We start from the raw sequence: 20,115 nt of genomic DNA, 5'->3' as shown, positions 1-20,115 counted from the left end.
TCTGGGTTGGTGAAGGATGCCAACACCATACGTTCTCTTTCCTTGTGTCTTAAGGTCTTTCCCCTTGCAGTCCTGAGTCAGCTCCCCTAGCTTGGGCTCCTGCACCCCTGTGTGACCCACCTTGGGTTGGGCCGTGGTTTAACATAGGGTCTCCAAGGACGGTGTTGTGTTTGAGTAGGTTAAGTGACTGTTGTCAACTGGTAGGACAGATGATGGGGGAGCACTTGGCTTTATTCTCTACCAGAGCCTTAACTACCTTTGAGAAGTCTTTGTCTTGGTGCTCTTGTTTGATGGGAGGTGACCTGCTTACCTCCCAGGGCTGCAGTCAGACTAAATGTCATATCCATAACGCACAACGCGCTTGAGGTCAGGTGTGCAATGTGTTGTCTAATGTCTAACTGCTGGCAGGGCCAAGGCTTTTCTCTGAATATCTGATAACAGACAATGATTCTAACACCCATAAAATATTGGAGCCACTCGCAAGCATACACTTCCAGGCTCTCCCTGTGGGAAGAAAAATTTGAGTTCTTTGCTATCAGGTGTTCATATTCTTCAGTACCATAAAACTTGCCTTTACTTGCCACTGAATGCTTCCCAAAAGCTTTTAAGTCACTGAGACACATATGTTACCGCATGCTACTTGTTTCTTTTATTTTTTTTTTTTTTATGAATAGGACATATTTTATTTGAATCAGTAAAATAAGTATCTACTACAATACTAGAAAACTTCACAGCAGTTCCTGGAACAGAGAAATTAAATACGCTTCTTATAAATGTCTCCTCCTTTTGTAGATCCAAATTTTAAATTAAATAAATAAGAAAACCATAAATACACATTTAAAGATACAGTAGTTATTGGGTAGAAACATTAATCATCTCCTCTTCACCTCCATCTTCATACTGCTTAAAGCTACTGATTAACAAATACTACGATACAGCTTTCTCAACAGACAGAACTTGCTGCCCTGGACTGTTGTGTTGGGTGCCCTATGGGTCACGTTAGCTACAAGGGCAGGTACCACAAATGCTCACGGTCTTAACTACCCCAAATTCAGCAAGTGGACTTTTCCCGGTGTCTGTTCATTTTCTTTATTTTTCCTTTATTTAGGGAATAAGACCAAAAAAGGGAACTGGTAATTACTATTCCCCCTACTCCTTGAGTGTACGCGTTGCTGTGCAAGAGAGCAGTCCCACTGAGCTTGTTAGATTTACCTATATGCATAATAATAGCATGTGCCTACAAGGCTGAGGGTTCTGGCAGGGTTTCTATGGGCTGGGCGAGGGGGTGTAGTGTGGTTGGTGATACTTGTAAAAGATGTTTCAGGGAAGTCTTGGCCATGTTTCCAGCTTGGTTCAATTATGGAGGACCTGATGCTGGCAGGGTCACAGTGTCCAGACTATTACACAGGGCCAACGTGTCAGGCTCTAATTGAAAGGTGAGGTGGCTGCTGTGAGAAAACTGCTCTGGGCTGTTCAGGTGTGGAGCCTTCTGCGGGCACTGGCATTGCTCTTGTGTGCTGTGGCTGGCGACACATAGTCAATGCCGGGCCACCATCGCCGCTTCTCCTGGCCTTGCCAGTAGCTGGGGCCGTTCAGCATGTGGTTAACAAGGAGCTGTGTTCTCCTTCTTTCCCAGGAGGAAGAAAGAAAAGCAGGAGAGCAAATCATCCCCCTGTCAGGCTGCTGGGCCAGAGAAGGACTTTTGCCTTTGCTAAGGAAGAGGGAGAGTCTGTGTGATTTCTTTCTGCGAGGCTGTCCTCTGTGAGTTGTTGAGCACCTCTGAAGGAGAAGCCTGTGACTGAAGCAGTGACAGGCAGCTGAGTGTGAGGGCTGACAGAAGTATCTTATGAAGGTCTACTGCCTCTCTCCTTCTTGGCAGACTCCGGCTGTAGTAGAAAAGCCACAGTACCTTTAAAAATGAGAACTTCCATCCTACTGCATTCTCCAGCACATCCAGCCACACAGGTGTCCCCTGCTGCCCTCCTTGGAGCCACTGGGGGACATTTGCTCTGTAAAGCTACCAGGCTGCTGCAGATATTTTCCCATCCCATGGACTTCAGTTGCTCGTGTTGTCAAGCTGCGAAGCTTTGCTGTGTGCTGCTCTTACCTGCTTGCCCCAAAGCCAGAGGACCTGGCTGCTTCAGCAGCCTCTCCCTCCCGACCAGCTGGTACCCCGGTATTTCTGAGCTGGTGATCCCTGACTGGGGATAACTGCCTGAGCCCACAGCTCTGCAGGCTGTAATCCAAGGCTCCCACAGCCCTGCACTGTATGACAAATTCAGAATATGCTTTTTTCTAAGTCCAGGTTGAAAATGATCTTAACACAAGCAGTGGATGAAGTCAGCAGCTGCCCCAAGTGCAGAAGTTGCCCAGGTGGTTGTAATAGAAGGGGAAGGAGCTGTAACTGCCATTATGCTGTGGATGCACCATTCAGGCTTTTGGTGGATTCACGGCTCTGGAGCCTCCCCGCCTCGGTGCTGTGGCACTGTGTATGATGGCATCTCAGTGCATGTTACTACACTGGCTGCAGGCAAGCAGGTTTCAGGTGGGTGCTTCTTTCCTCTGTCTCTGTCATAGAGTAAGATTTTATTTTTCATTTATGCTTTGGAGCACTGGCAGTTAGACTAGAGAAAATCCTCGTTACTATGAGCAACAGGAGATATGCTTCCTCCAATTTTATAAAGTTCTGTATTTAGGAAAACCAAAGTCTTTTATGATAACCAGGGGAGCACTCATATGAGGCAAGTACTGTTCATGGCTAGTATAATGTTGTCTGTAATGCTGGTGAAATCTTTTTTGTAAAACTTTTTTTTTGAAAGGAAAACCCAAGGGGCCATGACCAGCAATTTGTAAATTGAAAAAAAAATCTTGAGAAATTTTTTTGAGCAAATTCCATTAAATCCATCTATTCATAATTCTATATGCAAATACCTTATTAGTTACCTAGTTGCACCATCTACGTATTTTCTTTCCTGCTAGTACTTTGTGTAGTTACTGAAATATCCTGTACCACATGGGTAGGGAGTAAGTTGCTGACTACCACTTAACGTACAAACTCTTTCTATGGAAAAAAGTATCTCTTGAGGTTATCCAATTGCTCATCCGGCAGGACGCTGTGAAACACCAACTTGTCACGTAGCAAAGTTTGGTAAACGTGTGTTGGCAAACTTAGCCATTCTTTTAATTTTTTTGCATCTTTTACTCCTGTCCTAGAACATCAAAACTGAAGAAAAAAGATGTTTAGCTTATGTCATTCCACGAAGCATATCATAAGATGCGGCTTTTATCTCATGATATGAAAGGGGGAAGAGGACAAGCAGTGGCAGACAATGAGCAGACCCCTGGGATTTAATGGCACTCTGTAATCGATCTGTTGCCTTGCAGGAATACACAAACCTCCTGGCAGGCTTTTCTTGTTGCAAGTCTGAGCTGATTCAGACAGGATGTGTGAAATGGTGAATGGGCCAGCAGCAGTAGTTTCAGCATCATTGAGTCGAGATGTAAATCTAGTGGGATACTTGGGATTTTAGTATATTGCAACAAAGAAGCCAGTGAGTTGCATCATGTTCACCATTTTTACCTTAGCCTTTCTCCTGCCGCTCTGAGGCAATGGCATCAAGTAATAAAAAGGTTATCGTATTCTTGAATGAGCTGTGCCGTGTTTGTTCCCTCATCGATCCTAGAGCACCTTGTCTTGGCTAAAGGACCTTCTGTCTTTCCAAGTGCTGCTGAGCCTTATCAGTCTGCCTCAAAGGCACTGTTTGTCGCCCCCAGGTACTCTGACTTCTTCTTGTGCTTCATCCACATCTTCCTCAGGAGGCTGGGCGTCCCACACAGGTTGCCTCCTGTCAGCGGTAGGGAAGCTTCTGCTCCCAGTGGCAGGTTCAGGTCATACTCTGCTGTCTTTCTCCAGTGCTGCCTGTGGCTAGCAAATAGAGCACAGATGCACAAAGCATTCAGCCCCACGGCCACTGAATACCAAGGGGTGCCTGGTTGTAAAGGTATGTCTGTGCCCATCCCAACCCTGGGACTGGCAAGTCTGGGATGAGCAGGGGCTGTGCAGGGCAGTGGGCTTGGATATGTGGCTGCCCCGGCTCCGCTCAGTGCCCCTTATTCCCTCATTATCAGAGGGAACACTCACACAAGGGGATGGGCTATATACAAGCGGGACCACTATTAAATGCATCACTGCATCCTAAATGCAGTGTTTGCTCCCAGACAAGAAGCTGGCAGGTGGCCCAGGGACAAAGCTGGGCCCTTCCACCAAAGCCCTGGGGACCACACAGCAGTGCCCAGGCAGGGTGAGCTCCGCCTGGCCAAGGGGGCTGAGCTGGCTTATTCTGGATGAGGGGGATTTTTGTCTCTGTGCATGGAGTGTGAGGACACTGTGATGATGAATTTGTTGCTGTCCCTCAGTTGTCAATGGTGACATCTCAAATATCACCCAGATTTGTGTCTGGGAACTGCCTACTGATGAGTGCACTTGTACTATGGTCAAGCTGTTCCTTAATTACACTTAAAGACAATAAAGCATTTTTTAGAACAAAAAAAATATTACATTTTCTAAGCTGTCCTAGGGCAAATATTATAGACTTAGGGGGAAATGATTTAAATTTTGATTTTAGATGCTTTTTTCCCTAATGATAAAGCAGAGCTGTAACTGGCACCAGGGCAGCCATATAAATGGCCATGGCTGAAAATATAATCAGCAAGTCCTTTAGATGATCTCTCCTTGCCTTTGGGAAGCAAGTTGCATGGCTTTACTGTAAATCACTGAGGTTTTACAGCTCCGATTCAGAGGAGATCTGCAGCTGAACGCTTCTTTGTGTTTCTGGTGAGAGTGTGACCTGTGGTGGATGTGCCCTGTCCCCTTCCCAGCTCGGCAGCACCCCACGCAGCCCCCCAGGCTTGGCTGGGGGGGTGGGAAGGGACTTACTTTTCCATAGAAGTGCTGTCACTTGTCAGCGAGTCTGTGACAGTCACCGCTTTCACCGTGATATGGGCAACTGGTGATGGTGGAACCTGTGGGAGCAAAAAGCTTGTCGTTAGGAAATGCTACTGATGAGTAGGGACCACAGGTTCATCTGAGGAAAGAGGCCAGTTTAGGAAAATCGATAAATACTGTAAATCTCTTAACAAGAGAAAGCGGGTTAAGGATTTGACTGCCCGACTCTTACCCACACAAATGCTGATTGCTCACATGAGCAGTCTCCCTGAGCTCAGCACAGGGCTCGTATGATCAAGAATTACACCTCCCGTCAAAGGAGGGAGGCTTGCAGAACTTTTTATTCCCTAGTGTTTATGCCTAGCTCACCTAGGAGGTGAGGCACGGTGCTGACCGAGCAGCCTGCCCCTTGCAGCTCGTCACAGGCCACCTCTGCAGCTGGCTGGCAAGCAACCGTCCCAGCCATTGACATGTTCAGAAATATTTCCCTGTTCTGCTGGGTGCTGCTCTGCAGTGGGGGGGGCTGGCTCGTGCTCCAGTTCTGCCCTGGACCCACAACTGCCTAACCATTGACTTCCTCCTGGCTTTATTTGATTGTAAATTGCCCACCAGAACTGAGACACTTTTTCCCATAAACAGGCCACTGAGGCTGGCATATCCTCCAAGATGGTAAGCTAAAGTGTGGGTTGCCCAGAAATAGAAAAAATGTCAAAAATTGTGATGTGCTTTGTCATTTCAGGCAACAAACACACTTATTGATTTAACTGGCAATACTGAAAAATTTCTTCATATTATTGTCACTACTATAACTGGTCTTAATCTGTCTAGGGCTATTTCCTGTGGGATTAATCTGAGACTGGGTACATTTAAGTGTGTTCTGCCAGTATCCCAAGACTTAAAGATGTTTGAAATTACTTTTGCAAGCATTCTTTGAAATTTAACTGGGTTAATTATTGGTAGGTGCAATTAGTTTAATTATGCTGAATACCATTAATTTTTACCACCCTTCAATATTGTACAGTCATTTTTCTCGAGTGTAGCCCGGTTACCAGCCAGCAAGTATATTGCAGCCATTCAAAAGAGCATCTGAAGCCATAAAGTTTCTATAGCATGGTCTGATGTTGGTCAGAAACCTTTCAAAGGACTATTTTGTTTTAAAAGTCTGGTTTTCATAAAATGTAGAGACTTTGAAAATTGGGGTTTTTTGTAAGAAAAAGAAGAGAGGGAAAACATTTTAGTAAAGCTGAGTAATTTTTAACCAAAAAAATTTGTCTGTCAATTATAGAATAAATTTTTGGGATTCATATGATGATTTTCCCATCAAGTCTTGATTGACATTTTTGATCTGATTATTATGTCAGGTTGGCATTCTGGAGAATATGAATTATTTCATGCTTGTTCACTTTGGAAAATATTTTTTTCCCAGTTTGTGAAATTCCCTGAGAAACAAGAGGCTAATTTCTCCCAGTTCTTGCAGATGGCTGGCTGAGCATCCAGAATGGGAGCCTGCCTGTTTCCATCCCACAACCATTCCTGGTTCCCTGAGGGGCAGCTGTCCCATGCCAGTCTCTGCTCTTAGCTGGGGATTCTCTGGTGTAAATCGTGTCTCAAAGCCTTAACAAAGGCTGTGAAGTCTGCACGTACCGCAACGGACTGACATGCTGTTAATGTGGGACATGCTGACAGGTACTGGGTTTTAGGATGCATCAGACAGTAGTTGCTGGTCTTGCTGTATTTACTTACCAAAGATTTTCCATCCAGCAGGTGATTACAGGACTTGGATGACTCTTGTTCAGTAATTCCCACTGCAAAGCATAAGAAACATGGCATTATTGGTAATCATCCCATTGGCACAGCTTGTATTAAAAGCCTCCTTTCATGCAGTTAAACCCAGATATGAACAGAACCCAGATTCAGGTGATAGTCCCACTAGATTTGATTATAGCCAAAAGTGCAGAAGTTTCTTTATTGATCATCTACTGTGATGTCAAAATAAGTGATTTTGGAATTACTTAAGTCATTCTGGAAAGTCACCCAGCTGCTAGCTCCTAGACTTTTCAAATGAGATGATGAACTGTCCTCAGCAGGCCAAGCTAAGGCTCCTTCCCCCTCTGTGAACACTCATGTGTATGTATATACAAAGAATGGTCCCATCTGCTGCTTCTCAGCAGAGGTTGGGTAATGCAGGTTTTGTGCATCTTGGAGTCCCCACTGCCAGGTTTCTCCTGCCTAGGAGATCATTCTCCTTTCTGGATTGCCCTCAGGAGTTATTCTTGCCTGGGCAGAGATGTGCGCTACATCCACACCGTCACAGGAAGGGATTTCAACCTTTCTGACTGCTTATGGCTGAGTGGTACCTCTCTCTGCTGTCCTCAAATCTGAAGATTACATTTTAGCTCCAAGTGAGTGCTCAGCCAATAACTTATCCATAGATAAATGCTCACTGACATTCTGCCAGTGGTGCCGAGGAAATAAGTGATTGAGGGATGCCAGATTTTTTTCATGGAGCCAAATCCTCTCATTTGGCTTGGGAATGTGGAAATCTCTCTTTTTTTTTTTTTAAAAAAAAATCTTTCTGTTTCTGGCTGTTTTCAATTGTTTGCTGTTTTTAAAAAGGATATTCAGGTAAGTGAAGAGCAAGGATCTACAGAAACACCAAGATTCACCAAGACAGAGGATAGAATATGATTCACAACTGCTGTGACCAATGCAATTTAAATAATGAAGCAAACATCAGAAATAGCCAAGGTGCTGCTTATAGTGCTGTCTCCAGCATGAGTTAGCAATCAGAACTGTCTTCTCCTTCTGGGGGCAATATCTGACCATGACAAATGCCTTAACCAGCCTCTCTCTTCCTGCTCCCTGCCCCCCCGCCAGTAATTCCATTAGGTATGTAACTGTATCACTCATGTGAAAGTTTAATTCAATTACCTCTTCTCATCTTGCTTATTAGGTACTAACAGTATTCAGCAAGTGGCTCCAGGCAGCAGTGCTTCAGCTAACGTCCATATTTTTTTGTTTGTTTGTTTTGTTTGCTCTTATACTGTCTGACTCTCCCTTTCGCCCTGTCTCTCTTCTTACTAGATACAGAAAATATTCTTTCTGACAAACTTTTAGCAAATTATCTAAGCAAAAGTAAGTCTTCATGGCTTCAGGTTCATAAGCGCTCCTCAGGACAGTTGTGAGTGGGTACAGTGTGAATTCCACTTCCAGAAGGTGCTATGGATGCCCAAGCCTGGGATAAAGGTTGCTCCACGCCTGTTATTCTGACTTGCCCTATGTTTCCAAGATGAGTGCTTGTACAAAAACTTGGTACAAAACTGAGTACTTCCTTCTGGGAGAATAAGTCCAACTGTTTCTTAATCTATCCATCCTGTGAAGCAAAGTACAGCTCTGAGTGCACTCAGGAATTGCTGGTTGTGGCCTCCCTCTACACTTAATTGCCTTCCCACATGTGGAATGGGCTGTCTTTATGCTCCGATACAGCAATAAATGTGCTGATGGTTTCATCTGTGCCCTTGTTTACACATTTTTCACCTACTCTGGAAATTGAACTGTTCACTCTATCACCCAGTTTCCAAGTTGTGCTTTACCAGATCTGAAGTCTCTTTAATATTCAACAGTACTTATCTGTGGAGCAAGCGTGGAAAACTCCACAGACTATTTTCCAGTAAGAAAGTTGAAGGATGTTTTTAAGGGTTAAATTTATGTGGAGGAGATTAACGAAAATAGATGGATCCATATCCATATATATATCTCATATATAATGAAAATATATATACATATATATAGCTCACTTCACATTACATTGTGCTGGCTCTCCAGCTGTTGAGAAACAGCTGTAAGAAACCTTTCTGGACTCTCTCATGGCACCCTATTCTCTGTGTAGGTATTGGTACAGTGAAACCGGGTACCGCAGCACATCATAAGAAAAAGCTATTTTTGTTTTCATAAAGATATTTGCAAGCACTTCTATTTTCTTCCCCTTAAAATGCTAAATCTGTAAAGTCAGACACTCAAAAATTATGAAACACCAGAATTGGATCAAAGTTATCTCATCCCCTCCAAGGATCTAGACACTGAGATTCAGTCTCTAATTTGAGACCAGAAGCCATTTTTCCAGACTTTCTGCTTCACCCATACAGACAGTGTTGACTCAGAAAGCAGTAGTTCATCCTTGGCTTTTATTTCTCAGTGCACAGTCCTACACTTACTTTCCCCACCAGTGAATCCTCTGAGGACAGAACTATTAATATTTTCACGGGTTTTTGTGTGTTGCTGATCACTGTAGTCATCATCTGCACAAATTTTTACAAAAACAGCTTCATCACCTTCTAGAGGACAAGGAGTTACGCCAGGAAAACAGAGGTAGGTACTGAGACTAAAAGTTCCTGGGTTTTCTGGAGGCTTGAGCAGGACACAGCACTGTTTATAGTCAAAACACAGTTTTTCGTGCAGCAGCAACTGAGTGCTCCCGGGTGTCACAGTCAGAGGTGTGAAGCAGGCACCCAGAAAAGGGGGATACATTGGCCGTGTGAGGTCCCAAGCATCACTGAGCAGTCTGGTGGCAGTGATGGACAGATGCGAGGGACCTATTGCAGGAGATGCCCTGCTGCAATCTCTGAGCAGCTTCTGTGCTGGGGGGAACAGGGATCTGACAAACAGCCTCACCATGCTGCACAAGCTTGGGCAGCCCTACAGTAGCTCTCTTGTCTTGTCCAGATGCTCCTGGTGAGTTTGTCTTGTCCTGCTCTCCTCGACCCCTCCTTCCACTCCTCAGTCAGTCCTTTTCATCTCTCTTTTGTTCTAATTCAAACTGAGTTCCTCCATCTTTCCCATTCAGCATCCCAGTTTCTTTGCCCACTTGCTTCCCTTTCTCCTACCATGAGAATTGTTTCCCTCTTTTCTGCTCTTCTTTTTGGGTTCCTATACCTTTTCTCCTGTTTGCACCTGTCATCCTTCACCTCTTGCTTCCCCTAACAGCAGAGACCAGCAGTCCCTCCTTTCTGCCCTGCTGGCTCTCTGCCGCTCTTCACCCCACAGCCGGTCCCAGCCATTCCTCCTCCTCTCACCACTCCAGCCCTGTAGCCCCAGTTCTTTGTTCAGCCACACCTTGACTCTCGTCCTGGTTTGAGATCTTTCCATACAGTCCCAAGCTGAGTTTCTTCCTTCCCAGTTTCCCAGGTCCTGCTCTTGCCTGGTCCGTGCTCCTAATGGGATGGCTGATGTGCAGTGCGGCTGCAGACTGGTGGTGTGAAGAACACGCACCTGCATGGTAGTGTCTGCTTTACAGATTTAGCACCTTTCAACAGTTAGTTGTTCATGTCTCTACAAATCACGTGCCACATGGGATTTTTTCAAAGGCTTATGACGTTGACTGCATCTGGGTGGCTTTCAAGGGAAAGCAAAAGATGCATTTCTGATTAAAAGGCCACCCCTTGCCAAACTGCATGGCCCAGCTCCAGCTTCGACCTTCCAAACATAACACACCAGTGCTGAAGGAGCTGAATGACCAGTCTATTTATGTTTACTCATTTCCTTGGTTTTGCATTGGCAAACTCTGTTTTTCCTTCACGGGTTCTCACAAATATGCTGAACAATTTTTGGTTGAAAAAACAAAATCAGGTCTGTGGCTGACATCCAGAATCTAAAATTTCATCCCAAATAATTGTGTTCTGGTAAGTTCTAAGCAACTGAACAGGGATCTTATATAATAAGATGACTCAGGCAAACTCAGTCATTTGCAATCTATCATCTTTAAAATATTGTCAGCCTTCAGAAGGGGAGCGTTTACGACTGAATAAAGCGAGTTTATGACTGTGAATAAAGCGAGAGCTCTGCAATGCTGTGGTAATTATCTCATTAATTCCACCAGACATTTTAAGCATGGAAGTATCCTTCAGGAACATAACAAAGTGCAAACAGGAAGACTGCAATATCTAAAAATGCTCTGAAGCCACAGAGGAATAAAGCTGCTGCTGTGGACTTACCGTGCTGGGCAGCACCCTTGGCAGGGCAGGGTCCCCGCTGCCGGCTCTGCAGGCAGCCCAAGCCCTGCACCTCGTCTTCCCTGTACAGCACCTGGAGGAGGTCATCCTGGTGGGGCTGCAGCTTCTCTGTCCGGTGGGGCCGATGATCAGCTATGGCTACCACCTACAGGGAAGAGGCAAATCCATCCTGTTACACCCAGCCTTGGAGATTGGGTGGTCTGTCAAGGTCACGGGGGAGCAGCATGGTACTTGGGCTTCCCACTGCTTTACTTTACAAAATCCAAAGGGGATTTTGTTGGGTGGGGATTGTGGGATTTGTGGGGTTTGCTTTATTTGGCTCCTGCCTCCATGCATGAGATGTATAAAAGTATGGAAAAATAATGTGGCATCTCTCCAGCACCTTTCTGTATTCTCCTTGGGAGACTGAAACGTGGTGCTTTTCAGGATCTACTGAATGGGCTATGCCTTTGAGACACCTCAAATTTGATTTCTTATTGTGTCATATCTCGGGCAATCAGTTAAATTTACACAATGTGAATTACAAATGTTATTTCTTCATGGCTTCACCTGTCTTTTGGACTTAATTACATTTTATACCTGGTAAATGACTATAGAGGATACAGAGTGGTGAATAATTGTGCTCCTGGAGATTAGTCTTCACAAAGATTAGCTTGCACAACCAAAACTCACCGAGAGCTGCATCTTTGAACATTAGACCCCCTGTATCTCAGAGTCCCTGAAAATGAGTGTGAACAAAACCAAGTTCTTTTCTACATTGATCATGACTAAGCCACAGCTCTCACTGCACTGCCACAGGCAGCTGGGGAGGCCAGAGCTAATGTGAGTTTAACAAACACAGGGGTAAGTTCCAAGCAGGTGGATCCATCAGGACTCTTATCCAGGATGATCCAGAAACAGTTTTCTCAAGAAGATTAAAGTCCTGACAGAAGGGAAAGCGTGTTTCATTCTTTGGTTTTTTATTCTTTCCTGAAGACTTGCTACTGTCATACAGAGAACCTCCTTAACAGGGCAAAGATCCAAACCAGCAAGGAAACAAGACATGTAGCAACTATTCAGACTGTTTCCTATTAGACTTACTTATGTTGATCTTATACTGGAAGACCAGAAGAAAAGCTGTTATTTGCATCTAACTGATGACTGATAGTTGCCATCTGCATGTTTTATGTATAAATACAGTTATTTTGTCTCAATACTGAGACCAACAACTGACCAGCATGCTATTGGCATAGAAAAATCCTTAATTCCATCTATGGCTCTGCTTTCTAACATATGCTCAAGATAAAACAAGACTGCATTCAAGCATGTCCCCTCATGCAAGATTGTCCATTTTGTTTTAAGTAAGTTTTAATTGAGTTTGCCATTAAGCTGCGATATTCTGTGTACGTGAATTTTTACACAGATATAAAAACACATGCAAACCAATGTTTTCCAAAACAGGGAAAAAGAAAAAGCCCGGCCTGACCACTTCTTACTTTTTTGACTCCATGTACCCTCATGAGTCTAGAGAAGGCTACATGACCCAGATTCTACTGACCAGCAGGACAAGGAGCACAAACTGCCCAACAGCAGGCAAAAATACTGCTGGAAAGGGCTGGTGAGGCAACCAAAGCCTAATCCAAGACCTAAGAGGGGTTTTCTCTTAGTTCTGTGGATTTTGGCACAGAGCCTAACACAGTCCCTGCTCTGTAAGCTACTTAAGGATGTGCCCAGTGTTAAGTTGAAGTCAAAGGGACTACCTGTGTCCTTGAAGGCAAGCATGTGCTAAAGGAGGCTGCAGCTGGGGCCTGGCTCTACTGACCACGAATCTGGAGCTGCCAGACAGCTGAGCCTCAGCATCACGCTGGTGATTCAGAAACGAGGGTGATGCTGGTGGTGAGAGGCCTCCTGTGGCTGCTTAGGCAGTTGGCATTGGCTCTCACCCAGTTGCCCCTGGCCCAGTTCCAGGACCTCCCCATCCCTCTGCACCATCCTTACAGTCTGCAGGCTCCTGTGTCCACGTGTGCCCTGACCACCCAAACCTTGCAAGCTGCTTACCAGAGGCATTACCCACCATCACTGCAGTGGCATTGGTGGAGACACCTGTCTTCATTACAAAGACAATGAGGCTGTGGCTGGCAGAGGTCTCTCATGACAGCCCTTGGAGTCTGCCTAGCATGAACTGAGCTCTTCCAGCTTTCAAGGAATGCCACAAAGCTCAGCTTTTCCCACCAGCTCTGGAAATATGCTCAATGCTCACACTCAGTCTTCTTTGGTGTGTGACAGAAAATGTTGTCAGCTCTCAGCTATGGAGACACCTGAGTTCACTTCTTCTGCGTGGTGATGGAAAGAGCATTTTTGGTAAGTAAGATGCTGGCTGCAGTCGTCTCTAATCCTGAAAGTGGCTTATTTGATCAGTGTAAACCACCACGGACTTGAAACTTAACAACCTGTCTACGTGTGGCAAAGGATGAAATTTAGTTTGGGGAAAGGAAGCAGGATTTTTAACTCCATTAATAGCAGGAATTATTTAGGCACGTTGTCTGTGTTTTTGAGATTCCTTGTAACATGTTGTATCAGTAATGCCAAAACACCTGCAAGCAGCAAAATCTGTATAAACAAGTTACAGTGCCATTTTCCATTACAGCTGGAGACAATAGCACAGTCCTCATAGCACATCTTCAGTGAACATCTTTGTTTGTAACATTTGGCTGTAGCACACTTTTGGAGTTCCTTATCTCTTAATTCAAGATTTCACTGTGACTTTGGCTACCTCACCCATTACTGTAATATGTAAAGACTTATCTAGGTCAGAAAACTAAACCTGCTGTGGTGCAGTTTTGATGTAAACTGGAGCTGACATTTCTCTAGGGTACCTAGGGTAAGGCAGAAGGATCAGCTGGAAGTCACTTTTCTTTTCTAGACATACCAGGAAATTTAAATTTGTGTGAATGGCAGAGTCAGCCAAACTGTGCAGAATTAGTAAACTGCTCTCTAAAAAACTGTTTTAAGAACTTGTAAGTCCCTTGACTGGCTCAGACTGTTTGCAGGATGCTGACTGAATTCAGAGCTCAGCAGTCTCTTTTTTTGTGGACTTTGCTGTGCACATGAGAGAAGAGGTCTGGCAGCCCCATGGCTGGAATTAGCTATGTGAAGCAGGGGGCACAGAGGACACAGGAGGGTTGCAGAGCAGCACAGAGGCTGTTCCAACAACCCTGCTCCTGGATCCCAAAATCCCACCACCAAACCAACAGCCAACCAGGAACGGTAACAGTTAAATGCCTGGCTTTGGATAAAACTTTGAAGCTTGAATACTTTAAGTATTTTTGCCACAAAAAAAAAAAAAAGGTCTGGCAGATGTCCATGTTGCTTGCTATTTTTTCCCTTGCTGAGTATTAAAGTTGTGCATCCACTGCAACCACCAGAGCAGAAGATGTCATGTTAGCTGAGGCATTTCTACAGCATTGACTGCAGGTGCAGAGGCAAAAGTGAAAAATAAATAATCATTCTGCTACTTTTCTGTGGGTCTAGAAATTGGCAATCACAACTTCCTCGCAGGCACATACGTTCCAGTACATGCAATTTATTGGAATGCTTGCACATGAGCTGTAAGAAGCTGCATCATACTGAAGAACAGGAATGCACAAGTCAGAAGAGTTGACTGCCAATTGCTTTGGTTTGAGAGCCTTGCTTGTTTTCTTAGCTGGAGCTGCAGACCACTCCTCAGCTGCTCCCACAGCTCATATGATGCTGCCTGCACCATGACTAAGGGTCAGTCAAAGGACATTTTTAGCTGGGGTCAGGAAAGCCCCATAGGAAAAAAAATAATCTCTAAAAATACAGCAACAGAACAGGGATTTTCGTATCGTATTTTCTTAAATTTTTATGAGCATAGTGCTACTACAGCAGTTGATCCAATCCAAATTAAATATTAGAGGCTTCTATTTAGCAGAAACTATGTATCTGCTGAGATTTGGAACATGATAACAGACATACTGTTGCCCTAGATTTTGATTAAAGCTAGCTGAAAATTTTCCAGCTGCATAGTTTGATGAGAAAATTCTGGTTAAAAATCTGGGCATTTTGTCAGAAAAGTATCTATTTTGTCAAAAAATTTGAGAAGTTATCTAAGCATTCTGTTTTATTAAATCAGAACAGTTCACTTTTGGTTTGGACTTTCTGGCTATTTTTATATTACATGTAAAGCAAAATATACCAAAGGCATAACAAATAAAAAAGGGGTATCTCAAAATAGCTTATTTGGAGTAACACTCCAGCACTCTAACTTCTGGCCTCATTTGGAATGAAGCATCATTTTGAAACCTCTGCCTGAGTTACAGGACAAAGATAGTCACAATTTGAGAAAATACACATATACACAGTTTCTACCCAGACATGACAGGTGTGTTATTGACCCTTCTTGGGGGATCACTTCAGGCATCCTGTGAAGTACTGGGATCCTGGGATCTGCTGTAATACCCAAGAGAGGTGATAGTAGTGAGTTTTTTTCCAGTGCATGGGTAAGCGCGGTAGGCAGAGGGGCCCTGTGGTGCTGTGGGGAGATCAGGAAATTAGGAATACAAAGAAGAGGCTATTTACAAATGAGGACTGGTCTGGAAAGTGGGACAGGGCATGGAAAAGGAAAGTCCATGGAGCAAAATATTTCAACAAAGTGCTAGAGAAAAGACAGGTCTGTAGTGAGAAGAAATACGTTGGCAGGAGAGTCTCAAAGCTTGTAAGAAGTGCTTTGATATGCACAAGAGAAAGAGGCCATCGTTCCTGCAAGTCAAAATGGCAATAAAAGGATCACGGAATGGGATATGAATGGGCCAAGTGGATTTAAGGAGGGAAAACTGGCTGTGAAGACAAGAAGCCTCCCATCTGTGTGTCAAAGTGTCCGAACTCGGAAAACATTTTCTCAGAGCATGAAAAACCTTCAGTTATTTGAATGTGTATGGGGTACCACACCTGCAGGGAGTGGGTAAAGCTCCGCCTGTGCCCTCTGCGCAGTGCACCAGTGGTGAATCGAGGCCAGGCAGGTACTGCTGGGATCGAGGGACAAGCATCCTCCTGTGGCTCTCTCAGAGCCATCTGTTTGAGTGGAGGTTACAGTCCACTGCTTGGTGTTCTTCTCCCAAATTCCCCTGGGGAGTGGGATACTGACTGCTTGATTAATGCATGTAGGTATTGATATGATTTGTTTACTTTTCATCCCTGCCTGTCCCTCTGGCACTGTTATTAAGGCTTGATGGGTAAGAATTATGTCTACGATTCCCTCAGATGGCCCATGTTCATTTTGACTGGCTCTGCACAGCAAGACCGTGTAAGTTTCAAAGCACTTCTGTAAATAGACTGTAGCTTTACAGAGACTCCCCTTTCTGTTTCCTGCCCCACTCCCTGCATCAGACACCGATGAGCTTCTTTTCCCTGAAAGTTCTGCTTCCCATTTATCCACAGCATTTTTAAGAATAAGTGTAGCCAACTAGATAAAAAAAAAAAAAGAGAGAGAGAGAGAGAAAGGGAGATTTTTCTTACACTCTTTGTCAGGATGTGCTGCGTATTTTTGGCTCGTCTTCGGGCTGGACTACATGCTGTGAAAAGAAGGACAGGAACACGGTCAGGGTGCAGTGGAGATGGACAAGATGAGGCTACATATGCTTCTAAAATTCCTGTGAGATTGCATAGGGGCCCTGTGGGGACAAGGGGAAGAAGAAAGGGTTTAAGGAGGATTCCAGCTGAAACAACCCAAAAGAAAAAGAAGTCCTTTTTAATGTCATCTCAGAGACCATGCTCTAGCTATACAATACAGACATCTGTGGGCACAGGGAAACAGCTGTCCCCAAGTTTGTGCACCTCTCCCATAGGCTTCCAGGAGGAATCATCCTTCTCCTTCCTTAGTTTTCACCTGACCTCTCAACTGCCCGTGTTTTAGAAGGAAAAGAGCTTCTCTTTCCATCCAGTCACCTTCAAACACGAGTAATGTATACATTAACTTTGGAGATGCCTATCATTTTATTTAGGCGGGGACTTCTTCAATACATTCAAACTCCTTTGTGACATCATTTCACTCTTACTGCATGATGTCCAAACATTTGTACTAAACCTAGTCTTTCCTTTTCAATCCTCAAAATGATCCATTTGGTTCTTTAACTTGGGGCATTTTGCTTAAAGCCTATTTCTCGGTTGTTCCTTAGACCCACGAAGACACCAAAATCGCAGGCAAAACAGAATCACCAGTCACACAAGATGCCAGGACCATAAGCCAGGCTTTTCACTGGACTGAAAGGATTGTTTTTAGGTGAGGGTTGTTTTTGAAAAAGTGAAGATCATTTAAGTTGGACTTGAAACTGCCCTGGAAGACTCTGATACACCCAGCCCTCCCTCTCATCGTATTTTACTCCTTGCTCTTTAAAATTATTACCCTTCTCTGTGTTCAGGCCACAAGAACTACAGGATTTAGCAGCCAGTGACAGAAACAGGCCTGCAAAAACCTGCCAAATTTGGAGAATGAACTCCAATTCTAAAGGCTGACCCTGAGGGCAAGGCACATGAATGGGGGTTTCCTATTCAGGCTCCATGTATAATCCAAAGGTTCTGAAGAGCCAGGAAGGTTTGTTATGGGATGATGGGTGATTTTTACTCTCCAGGTGAGCTTTCCTTTACATTTCTGGCATACATTCAACACCAGGAGTTGCAGTGCTTATTGCTGCTATGTATGAATGTTTGCAAAGTGTTTTGAAGCTGTGGAAACAGCTGGAGGTCATCCAAGGCTGCTCATTACTGCAGCCAAACTCCTCTTCTCTGATGGCAGGAATAATGAGTGACTGGGCTTTCCAGGGCTCTGGTACAAGCAGAGCTGGCAGTGGGACCCAAGTCACTCTTCCTAGACAGCTTGCGTTTGTCTAAAAGGCACCCCTTGATACCCCAGTGAGGATGTAAGTCCTGAGCATTAGTACTTACTAATTCCAAAAGGAAGTTTTGGCCTATGCTGTGCCCATAGTGAAACAGGACAGCAACACAGGAGGTCACCAGTCTTGTCCAGGGCCCCTGCCAGTGACCCGCTGCAGCACAGGGTACTTCCACACCGAACTCGTCACAAGTAAGTTATCCGCCTGAATAGAGCTTGAGAGCGTGCTAAGCTGTCAGTTTGATTACAGTCTGTTCTGCATGGCGTGATATCCTCTGGGATCCCTACTGCCTTCTCCTGCAGGTCATCTTTTATATTTTAAACCACAGTGAGTGTGGGATGAAAACCAGACAAACATAATGAAGGTGGGTTTTTTCCTAGGAATGTGTTGTAAGTTGCTTTTGAAGTTGCTGCAATCATCTTTTCTTCTGCAGTTTCTTTGTGTGAGGACTAAACTAATTGCTCACAAACAAAACACCCAAGCGCAGAAAAGTTTAGTGATGTAAGGAATTATCTTCTTGTCTTGTCTGTATGGTATTTTTAGTATTTTACTGGACAGTGTGAGTAGCACAGTTTATACAGATTTCTACCAGAAGCAAGTACTGTTGTGCTCTTATTGGTACCCAGGCTGGTGCATAAGGAACAACACATAAATGTGCCTAGCTAATACATTTGCATATTTTCAGAGTGTATATGATCCACTGTCCAACTCATTGCCAGAGCAAGTGGCAAATGGCTTACAGGGGCTGAAGAAAGGCAAGGAGTGAAAGGAAAGTCACAGCACCAGCAAACATGCAACTACTTGAATAGCCATTGAAAGAAGAGTGAATCATGGAGGAAGCCAGAAGTGACCCACTTGCACTGGAATACAATGGCAGCAATGCAAACAGTGGGGCTGCAGGGCTCTTCCTGCAAACATGATTTTCTGCAGGGAGTGGGAGCAGGAATGAAAGAATGAATGCTTGCAGATGATGCTTCTGGATTTGCCTGCGAAAGGATGTTTGTATGTACAGCCCAGCTTTTGGGCAACAAAAACAATTACAGTGATGGTTCACTTTGTCATTTCCACTTACGTTCTGAAATTAAGCAGCTGAGAGCTCATGCTCGCAGCTTGCAAGTAAAGATCTGATCTGGCCCCACAATTTGTTTTCCCTGCTTTTACCTGCTTTCTTGTTGCTGAAATAGGCAGCCATTGAGCTTAAACTAATTTGTTCAATCAAACGCAGACTGGGCTTTGTCCGGTTCTTACTCTTCATTACAAGCAATTAATGTTAATCATGCATTCATTTCCAGGGCATGGCTTTGGAAATGTTCCACTTACTGAGCCAGCAGACTTAAATTCAACATTCATGCAGTTCACCCACTTCATCTGAGCTGCTAACTGCTTGCACAACTTCATTTTCTTTTCTATTACACAGAATAGCCACACAGTTGCAAGCTGTCACTTTAGCAATTACCTCATAGGTATATCAACACCGATTCCAGATCTCCCAATTTTGCCAGTGCAAAGATTTTACACAGCCACAATGTCGAAGCACCTGCACGGATTAGCTCCAGAAACAAGCAGCGAGCACTGGACTGCGAGCAGAGCACCGCACAACACGGCAGAACAGATGAGCTGCTCTCTTCAAAGATTTCCCTGACGCTAAACACGCCATCCCCTTAAAAGACAACACCGTAGCTGTTTTTACAGTTTTATGTACTCACATTTGGATGAAATCACAGTGGTGAAAACTTCTAAATTTTCGTCGCTGCAGCTGTAAATCTGGTGCATTTTCCACCTCTCCCTACTGACTGCCTTTCAGCTTCATGCAACCGCTCTGAACTTCTGGTAAATAGGTTTCACTAATCCAATCTGGCTCTGTGATCATTGTCCAGATCTACAAAGGACAGACTGATGCTGTGATCTCATCTCATTCCATATTCTTCATTGCAACATTTTCTGCCCCCATCTGCCTTTCTATGAATACTATTAATGCAAAGATTTAATTTAACTCAGAAGCATTTTATTTTACATCTCCTTTTCCCAGTTTGGAGAATCCTCTGCAATAAATGGCTAATAATTAAAGCCTGTTCTGTGCAGCCAATGTATAGGCAAATAAACATTTACACAAGTACTGCAAGAATTTTTAAAATAATTTGACTTCATACTTTGTATACTTTAACACATTCACTCTAAAAACTTGTTCCTCCCATATAATGAGGAGCTGATTCTAGGTGTATTAAGAAAAGCATTTGGTGCTTTACCTTTTAAGTTCATAAACTAGTATTTGAAT

General features: G+C 44.2%; 1 protein-coding gene across 1 annotated transcript; it reads right to left on the bottom strand.

Moving 5' to 3' along the window:
- Positions 1–635: 635 nt before the first annotated feature.
- On the bottom strand, positions 636–19,957 carry VXN (vexin). Its single transcript, XM_040588751.1, has 6 exons — positions 19,547–19,957; positions 16,468–16,523; positions 10,936–11,098; positions 6,689–6,750; positions 4,937–5,022; positions 636–3,925 (listed from the first exon to the last, which is right to left on the bottom strand). Exons 1-6 carry the CDS (start codon positions 19,611–19,613, stop codon positions 3,739–3,741), a joined length of 621 nt encoding a protein of 206 aa, XP_040444685.1. The 5' UTR covers positions 19,614–19,957; the 3' UTR covers positions 636–3,738.
- Between the last annotated feature and the right edge of the window lie 158 nt (positions 19,958–20,115).

Source organism: Falco naumanni, chromosome 3 (assembly GCF_017639655.2).
Source record: "Falco naumanni isolate bFalNau1 chromosome 3, bFalNau1.pat, whole genome shotgun sequence".
Taxonomy (NCBI): domain Eukaryota; kingdom Metazoa; phylum Chordata; class Aves; order Falconiformes; family Falconidae; genus Falco; species Falco naumanni.
This window is presented reverse-complemented; position numbering and strand designations above follow the sequence as displayed.